This window comes from Chaetodon trifascialis, chromosome 5, assembly GCF_039877785.1.
Source record: "Chaetodon trifascialis isolate fChaTrf1 chromosome 5, fChaTrf1.hap1, whole genome shotgun sequence".
Lineage (NCBI taxonomy): Eukaryota > Metazoa > Chordata > Actinopteri > Chaetodontiformes > Chaetodontidae > Chaetodon > Chaetodon trifascialis.
This window is the reverse complement of record NC_092060.1, coordinates 14,950,167-14,959,717: the sequence shown is the minus strand read 5'-3', so window position 1 is coordinate 14,959,717 and position 9,551 is coordinate 14,950,167. Positions and strand designations below refer to the sequence as shown.

The following is a 9,551-nucleotide window of genomic DNA, read 5'->3' as shown; positions in this document are numbered from 1 at the left end:
CCATCATGGGAGCACACAAGGCTGAACACACCTGTATGCTAATGGGGAGGGATTGCACCACTGGTCGGCGTGGGTGGCCCAGTAGGTGAGGAGGTGTGACGGAGGAGCAGGAGTGTCTGTCTGTCTGTCCTGTCACCCTGAATGACTGCCTGGCATTGGGCTGCTGACAAATGCCAGCACAAAGCTTGGTATTTGCTCCCACGTACAGCATGTGGGTGTGAGGATTCTCTCTCGGTCTCTCTATTTTCTATTTTTCTATCGCCCTCACCATTCCCTCCCACCTTCTCCATCTCTTTTTCTCAACCTGCCTCCAACTGCTCGCTATCTACAGTATACATCTCTATTTCTTCGCTCGCTCTCTTTCCCCTCACCCTTTATTTTTATGCTCCTCTCTTCCACCTCCTCTCTCTTTTTTTGGCTTCCCCATGTACTTCCTTGTATTTTCTCCATGGCAGATTGGGGCATGATTAAATATCAACCGCACTCATGCAGGGTGTGTGTGTGTGTGTGTGTGTGTGTGTGTGTGTGTGTGTGTGTGTGTGTGTGAGAACAGGGGTGTGGTGGCTGCGTAGGTAATGGGAGAGCCTTTCTTTCTCGCCGGCTGGCAGAGCGTTGGAGTTTCATCAGGCGAGGACTCCTCTGGCTGGTTTGTGTGGGCAGCAATGGGGAACACACTGAGGAGAATGAACTGGCTGACCCAAACACACACATACATGCACAAACATGCAACAGTGCACACATCATGCACGTCGACATCCACACACACACATACTAATTCTCCTTCCCCTGCCCTTACAGCATCTGGCTTCCGCCCCCTCTATGCATCAGAGTGAAGGGAGGCCCAAACAGCCACTGTGAACTGTTTATCATCTTTATTACTTTATTACTTTTCTGACAGTTTTCCCTAACCTGATTTTATTACATTGTCATCAGATGATGAGTTCTCTCATCTGCTCTCTCTGCTCTTTCTTCTTTGCTTTGCCACAAATTTATCGACCTCGGTAACTGATGCATGACAGCACAGAAGGATGCAGACAGGAGTTTAGATTTGGCATCACCACCTCGCCACACAGTTACAGTCGCTTTGTGCAACTCACCATCATCATGTCCTGGGCTTCTCGTCTTTTGTTTCCCTCAAACTAACAGGCCTGGAGAAGAGTGGCATGCTGAAAAACAAAATGTAAACTCTCATTGTGTGTGTGTGTGTGTGTGTGGGTGCAGTGAGTGCACCATTTTCCTTCTATAACGCAACGCCACTGTGCAGAGCCACATACCTTCAAAAGTGATTAGATTTGATCATTTATATGTATCTGACTGTATGAATAAACAACATTACACATTCTCCAGCTGCGCCCTCTACTTCAGGCTTATTTGGATTTTGTGAAGGAGCCTCTGCTCCAGATCATCCATAATATATGACAGAATTTTGCTATCAGTCTAATGGGGGTAAACAGAGAGATTTGCCAGAGGCTGAATGGGAAACGCCTGGGAGAGAATGCGATCCAGTAAAGACCAAAAACCTACAGTGTGCACCTGAATTGTGTTGCTTTGTTTTCATATGTAGGTACGTATGTGCCTATCTATATACTAACACCTGTAGATGAAGGGCAGTTGAACATGGTTTAAGAGCTATATGCCATCAGTAGATTGAGGCAAATTAAATGAAAAGCCTATTTTAGGTATGGGGGTCTCACCTGCACTGCCCTCTCCAACGCATCATCATCATCATCATCATCTCTCTCTCTCTCTCTCTCTCTCTCTCTCTCTCTCTCTCTCTCTCTCTCTCTCTCTCTCTCTCTCTCTCTCAAGCTCTCTCTCTCAGGCCACCTCAAAGCGTCTCCTGCCCACGATGTTTCCCAATGAGGTTGCTCGCATATAGATCCAGTCAGCAGCAAGGGAAACACATTGATTTCCCGTCAGCATCCACCGAGCAGTGCTAGCGCGCCAGCCGAAGCTGGAGCAGCCGGGGGGAACATCGGTATCCCGCAGGCGTCCTGGCAGCTGTGCGCAGCGTTGTTAATGCGGCCCATTAGGCCGCTGAGTGGCAGAGAGATTCCCCGAATATTGAGTCGGGGACACCCCTCAATTAGACGGATCACCCCACACCTCGTCAGCATCCGCGGCTATCTGGTCTCATTAATCAATGACACAGCCGGGAGAGATGCAAAGTTAATTTAGAGGAAGTTTGCTACCAGCCAGCAGAGTTTGCACAGTCTTACATTTTTGAGCTCATAGCCTCATAAACACCCTAAATTCTATCAAAAGTTCAAATCCGTTTCACATGTCGGCTAATTATTCATAATCAGTAAGCTTATAGGCAATAGAAATGCATGGCAATGTATCTTCCGGACATAACACTGTATGAATATTAAGTCTGTAAAAGAAAGCTTAGATCCCGAATGAATCTGAGATCTTATTTGTGCTCGTTTTGGATGAAAATGTATGTGTATCATGAATAGAGCTCAGTAGAACTGTTGCATTTTGTGGTTGAAATTATGTTTTGGTTATTATTAGCGCACACGCACTTATTCTTTCATGTTCTAACATTAACAAAACCTGAAGCAGTTTGTCAGCTGCAGTAAGTTTTTCACATAAAGTCTCGCCTAACAGTTCCGCTGAAGCTGTGCGTTAAAACAGAGGAGCAGGATTCTGCTGCTGACATTAGTTATTGTGAGCGCAGGACGTGATTTGCACTCCAGCCTCTCATTCACTGCCAAGCAGCGATCAGCGCAGCCTCAGGAAGTTCCAAATAAGGACAGGGAAATGGAAACCCACCGGAATAGGTCCTTATGTAGTCACGACCTTATAAGGCACGGCGGAGCCGGGCTTTCCGGCAGCGGCGCAGACTGCTGCACAGATGGGAAATCCAAATCAAATCTATGGGGCGACCGGGAGAGAGCAAGAATTATGCTGCTGTCTCACGGAGCTGTTCTGCTATAAAGACACATTGATTCGGGACCGAGGAAGAGCGGCGTTGCCCTCGCAATTTACAGCGAGAGCTTAATATAAAGACTCTCCTCTCTGCTTTCCCCTCAGGCCAGCGTCATGTGTCCTCCACTGCAGTGCCTAAATATGGGCTTCCTCCGCTCCAAATATGGACATCTACGTCACGGCAAGAGGGTATAAAAGGAGCGGGGAAACCTCTCTGCTCAGAGAGAGCCCTGAGAGCCCACAAGAGCAACTGTTAGAGCAGAGATAGATAGACAAACACATAGAACTCCCTTACTGAGAAATATCACAACAAAAGTAAAAAATCAATTCAAAACAACATCCATCCAAGACGGTCAAAACCTGATTGGATAAGTTATTTAATCCATAGATTAAAAAAAAAAATCAAAATTAATTTGTTGATTAATTTTGATGAATGTTAGGGAATGAGTATAAAGGACACTTTTGATTTTTTCTGAAAAGACAAGTGGATCTTTACTCATCTCTGAGAGAAAAAGGAGAGCAACAGGACAACTGGAGAGCAAGAGTCTCGGAGCAGAAGACAGCGTCTCCTCAGCATCAGCAGAAGCGTGCAGCGCTCCCCGAGCTGGGCTAAGTGATTCCCTCCACCTGCGAGGCACCGCTCTGTCAGCGTGCACCCAGCCTCCCTGCACTCCTCACCAGTCACCAGCGCAGCCTCAGCCCTGCAGCTCCAGCACCAGAGGACAGCACAGAGGATGGCTGCAGCCAAGACCGAGATGATCCTCCCAGCCCTGCAGATCTCAGAGCCCCTGAGCTTCCCTCACTCCCCAATGGATAACTACCCCAAGCTGGAGGAGGTGATGATGCTCAGCTCTGCAGGGACACCCTTCCTCACCGCCTCCGCGCCCGAAGGTGCAGGCTTTGGCTCTGGAGAGCCAGGAGAACAGTACGACCACCTTGCTGGAGGTAAGAGCTGCGGATTTGCCTCTATTGCCTTTGGTTTTCTATGCTGCATGTAAAGCTGAACTAAAGATTAGATTAGATCTGCTGAGCTACACTAAACCAAGAACAGAGCCTGAGAAATAAACGGCTGCTTAACTTTAATTATTATTTATGTTTTGCTTTGCACATTGTTAACTGATCAACAGCTGACATGTTAAGATTTTTAGTTACAAGTCTGTATTCATTTGTTTTATCAGGGCTTGTGGTGATAAATTTTATTACACTTAAACTAGAATTGTACGCGACAAGTAAATTATATTTCAGCTGAAACATTTGCAGAACTCCACAAATAAAGAAACACAGAGAAATTAAAAAATTTTACTTAATACCAATTTATTGATAGTGTCTGAGGACTCAAACACTGCTCAGTCACCGCATGCCTCTAGACACTCCTACAGCTCAATTCAAATTGCATTCCTAAAACCGGCTGAACTGCAGTTTCGCTAATCAATCGCCTCGGGCTCTGTGATGGGCTTCAAGAATGTGCGTGGTTGTGTGCGCGCGCGTGTGTGACAGGAAGACGGAAAGAATGAAAGAAAGATCGACAGATTGTGAGCAGAGGAGAGTATAGAAAGCCTACACAGCAGCTCTTGTTGAGGTGTGGACAGACAGTTTCAGAGTTTAGGGTGTATGAGTTTAGTTGGGGGGGGTCTGTCACTGTGTGGGCACCTGACTGATCTGTCACAGAAGAGACGGGTGATACACTGTCCACCGCTCTGGCAGGATTCCCCCTCTCTCTCCCTCTGGATATTGACAGTTTGATTAATGTCTCCCCTTTCTCTGTGCTCCCTGCAGATACGTTACCTGATATCCCCTTCAACTGTGAGAAGCCAGAGCAGACCTACCCCACCCAGAGGCTGCCGCCCATCTCTTACACAGGCCGCTTCACCCTGGAGCCCGCCACCACCTGCAGCAACAGCCTCTGGGCGGAGCCCATCTTGGGCCTGTTCACCGGTCTGATGGGCAATATTGCCCCTAGCTCCAGCTCTTCATCTGCCTCCTCACAGACCACCTCGTCCTCCACTTCATCCGTCCCGTCCTCCTCCACTTCCTCTTCCTCTACCTCCTCTTCATCTCAGAGCTCCAGCCTCAGTTCATCAATTCACCACAGCGAGCCCAACCCCATCTACTCAGCCGCCCCGACCTACTCCAGCCCCAACTCTGACATCTTCCCAGACCAGGGCCAGGCTTTTCCCAGCTCGGCCGGAGCAGTGCAGTACCCCCCTCCAGCATACCCCAATGGCAAGACCTGCAGCACTAGCTTCCCTGTGCCCATGATTCCTGACTACCTGTTCCCTCAGCAGCAGGGAGAGATCAGCCTGGTGCCACCTGACCAAAAGCCCTTCCAGAGTCAGTCAAGCCAGCCCTCCCTTACTCCTCTGTCCACCATCAAGGCCTTTGCCACCCAAACAGGCTCCCAGGACTTAAAGAGTGTCTACCAGTCCCAGCTGATTAAGCCCAGCCGCATGCGCAAGTATCCCACCCGGCCGAGCAAGACGCCTCCTCATGAGAGACCCTACGCTTGCCCCGTGGAGACCTGCGATCGACGCTTCTCACGCTCTGATGAGTTGACACGTCACATCCGCATCCACACGGGCCAGAAACCCTTCCAGTGCCGCATCTGCATGCGCAACTTCAGCCGCAGCGACCACCTGACAACACACATCCGCACTCACACCGGTGAGAAGCCCTTCGCCTGCGAGATCTGCGGACGCAAGTTTGCCCGCAGTGACGAGAGGAAGAGGCACACAAAGATCCACCTACGGCAGAAGGACAAGAAAGCAGAGAAGGCGGGAGCAGTGGCAGTAACAGCAGTGCCGGTATCAGCCGCTTCACCTGCCTCCAGCTACCCTTCACCCATCACCTCCTACCCCTCTCCAGTGTCTTCTTACCCCTCTCCTGTCACCTCCTGCTACTCCTCTCCAGTCCACACTTCCTATCCATCTCCTTCTGTCGCCACCACCTACCCATCAGTCTCCATGTCCAGCACCTTTCAATCACAGGTCGCCTCCTCCTTCCCCTCCTCAGTCGCCTCCAACATCTACAGCTCCCCGATCCCCACCCCGTTATCAGACATGCAGACCACTCTCTCCCCAAGGACAATCGAGATCTGCTAAGAAAGAGCAAAGAGAAAAACTTTTTTTAGTCTCTCCGCACCTCTCCTTCCTTAAGGTTCTTTGAGGGAAAAGAAATCAGCATCAAAAGACTTTGTTTTCCCCTCCAAAAAGCACTTTTCTGTCTGCTCCCTGTGCAGTGTTAGGTGAATCCTGAGATTTACCTGAAAGAGAGAAAAAGACACATGTCAAGGACTGGGCAAAGACAATAGAAGATGAAAAGGGATTTTTTCTGTCTCTGTAAAACAAATGCAGCACTTCAAATGCATAAGGGACTCAACAGATAGAGAGTAGAAACCGGCACTGACGGTCTCTGCTATTAGGTACACAAAAACCAAGAGACAAACAGATTGCCAGCAGTTGTGGTGCTAAGGCACGTTCGCCCTTGCAGGCACTCATACAGTACAAAAGACATTGAATGATATACATAAGCTACCATATATGTATATTGTACATGTGCCATGTTTTGTTTTTATCATTCTTTGGTACCATTGATGTGAAAAATTATTTGCATATTTGCATTGTATTATTTGAAGTGAGCAGGGCCATATTTTCTACATACTTTCTCTATTATGTAGTGATGATGCTGTGATATGTTTTGACATTGTTTGAAAAAAAGCACTTAAGTATTCAAGCATGAGTAAGAGTGATGTTAGTTTCTGTTTGTAAATATCATCCACTGGTACTATCTCTTTCTCTCTTTCTCACATGTGACATATCGCTCGGTTATATGGAAAAATAGAGAGAAGGAAAAAAAAAACCATTTAAAAAAAAACTAAACAAGACAAACACTCCCGTTATTTGGTGCCTTTTGTGAAGCCTTGCTGATGTTGTGACTCGGCTGCGCGAGCGAGAGAGGATGCACTGCATCTCGCCTTAAGGGTTGAGGGAATATTTTTGTTACAGAATGTAAGTCATACTCAGAGGGAGGAAAAAGGGACGAGCTATGAGGGCACCGCTTCATTTCATTAGAATGTAAGCAAAAAAGGAGAAAAATTATAAAGTATATTTTTGTAAAACTTAAATGTAAATATCCACATCTTCAAGAGCTGGAATGTTGAAGTTACCTACTGAGTAGGCATGGGATTCTTTTGTATGTTATATACATGCAGTTCATTATTTTGTGGTTATCTTAATTTTGTATTTGTGTTTGTTAAAACAAGTGACTGTTTCTGGCTTCTAAACACATTGAATGCGCTTAACTGCCAATGGGATATTTGGTGTACAAGATATCCTCCCAGAAATGAAATATAAATAAAAATATGAAGATATATGTATATTTGTTTTCATTCTTTATCGTTCGTCTTTTGTGTTTTCAAATATCTCCATTGGTGCCTAAAAACATTTTATATGGAGACATCTTCATTACATTACATCCCACCCGTCATTTCATTCTGTACATCCCTCATACGTGAACATAATACTTTCCATCATCTTACATGTTAATTGTATGCAGATTATGAGTGGGATTGACACCACGACTTCACATCACAGAGAGCCACCCTTTAATTTGAGAAAAATCTGCACAACTTAATCTTATGGAAACTCTCTGTTTCGTATCGCTGTTCTCCAATTGAACCCTGCATTATTGATAACACTAACGCATGACTCCCATGCCTATAAACACTGAAGATGAGGAATCCTTATCTAGATCCAACATGCTCTTGAAGATATTAAGCTTATCTAAATTTCCATTTCATTTCAGATTTTATGATACACACTGGCCCTTACTGTTGAGTACACAGACTTCCAGCAATTTGATCTTTTGGCAAAATGGCAAAAGAAAATATTTCTTTCCTCCTCTGCTGTTAAAGGAATCATTTTTTGGAGAGGGATATTTGGAACCCGGCTGTGCTTAGACATGCATGGGGTTATTTTCACAGAGTGCAGGTGAAATCCATCACATGATAATTACCTTCTTTTCCACGAATGTGGTTGGCAAGATGCTGTCACCTCGTAGTGAATGAGCTGTAACACACAATTGGGCAATATCTGTGTAGGTTAGACTGAATTGTTGCACGGGTGCAGCTGAACAGACTGGCCCTGAAGGTTTAACCGCTGTTTCTTTTGGTTTTTCAAGCAGAATATAATAACAGCCCCGTCGCACCGTCATTATTCATCTGCCACAGTTCTGGAGGCGAGGGATTCTTGCTACATGTTTGAGTATGAAAATAAAACAGCTTGGGTTTTTTTTAGCCCATGTAGACAAGAGGCTTCCTAAGTTTTTTCTCTCTGAGCTTTGGAGTAATTTTGTGTTGTGAAATACAGTAACCAAAATACTCACAAATGCAAACACAGCTAAAATAGAAAGCAGGAAAACAAGTAGAAGAGAGTGATGGAGGGAAAAGGAAAATAATTAAGATAATTGGTCTCCTGATCCCAAATTGACTTTCTAAATTGGGTCTGTTGAGTTGTGTGTGTTTGCATCAGTGCATGTGTGTGCGTGCATGCATGTAAGCATTAGCGTGCCTTATACACAGTGACTGTCTATAGACTCTGACTAATGTAGTTGCTTCCTGCTGTGTGTCTGCATGCTGCTGCGCCGATGTGTAAGCGTGTAATTGTGTGAAATTTGCCGTGTTAGCAGCCCTTGCTCTGCTCTGCTCTGCTCTGCTCTGCTCTGCGTTTCCTTGGTTAAAGCTCAGCATCCCTATGAAACACATGTACCTGGACACCACTCTTACATCTGCTGACACAGTTTGTGTGTGTGTGTGTGTGTGTGTGTGTGTGTGTGTGTGTGTGTGTGTGTGTGTGTGTGTGTGTGTGTGTGTGTGCGTCTGCTTGAGTGCACACTGTCAAATGATAGAGCGAAAGGCAGCAAAAAATAGCAACCTAACAATGATGAATTTTCTTGGATGGAATGTACGTCACTGCTACAATTCCATAAATAAGTGAAATACACATAGATAAGAGGATATACTACAGACACACAAACGCAAATCAGTGCCGTGGTTGATCTTTTGCTGAGTTAAATCATCTTGATGTCTTAACAATGATGTTCTCCACTCAGAAGCACATACAGCTTTTTTAGGCACATCTCAAGTCTCCTTGTGTGGCTTAAAATCCTGAAATCTGTCATTTCCTGTCATTGTTTACAGCATTATTTTGGTCCCTGGCTGCAAATCAAAAGCCATTCAGCAGCTTTTGCATCACAACTTTCTCATACTACCATGCTTTTAGGAAACTCTTTTACTCAATGCGAAAACCACAGACTGTGCTTCTCAGCCCTTTCTTATGTTCAGAGACGATATTTCAAGTCTTGTCACAGTCCATAACCGAGATGCTAGAGAGACAGACAGCCAATATCCCTCAGAGTATGTATGAGCGAATTGTGTAGCCCATCATATCCTCTTGCTCTGATTCAAGGCTCTTCCTTGTGTATCAAAGCTCACGTGCTGAGCCTGCTCTGTTCAGGGAGGTGTGAGAGGAGCATGAGAGGAATTGGGAGTGCAGTTGCATCGTGGCTTCACTCTGTTGTAACCCACAGTGGAGCCACCTCATGCCCCCAACGGGCTTCCACTTCAA

General features: G+C 45.9%; 1 protein-coding gene across 1 annotated transcript; it reads left to right on the top strand.

Moving 5' to 3' along the window:
- The first annotated feature begins 3,151 nt into the window (after window positions 1-3,151).
- On the top strand, window positions 3,152-7,303 carry egr1 (early growth response 1). Its single transcript, XM_070962583.1, has 2 exons — window positions 3,152-3,876; window positions 4,708-7,303. The coding sequence occupies exons 1-2, from the start codon at window positions 3,666-3,668 to the stop codon at window positions 6,027-6,029; spliced, it is 1,533 nt and encodes a 510-aa protein (XP_070818684.1). The 5' UTR covers window positions 3,152-3,665; the 3' UTR covers window positions 6,030-7,303.
- Window positions 7,304-9,551: the final 2,248 nt, after the last annotated feature.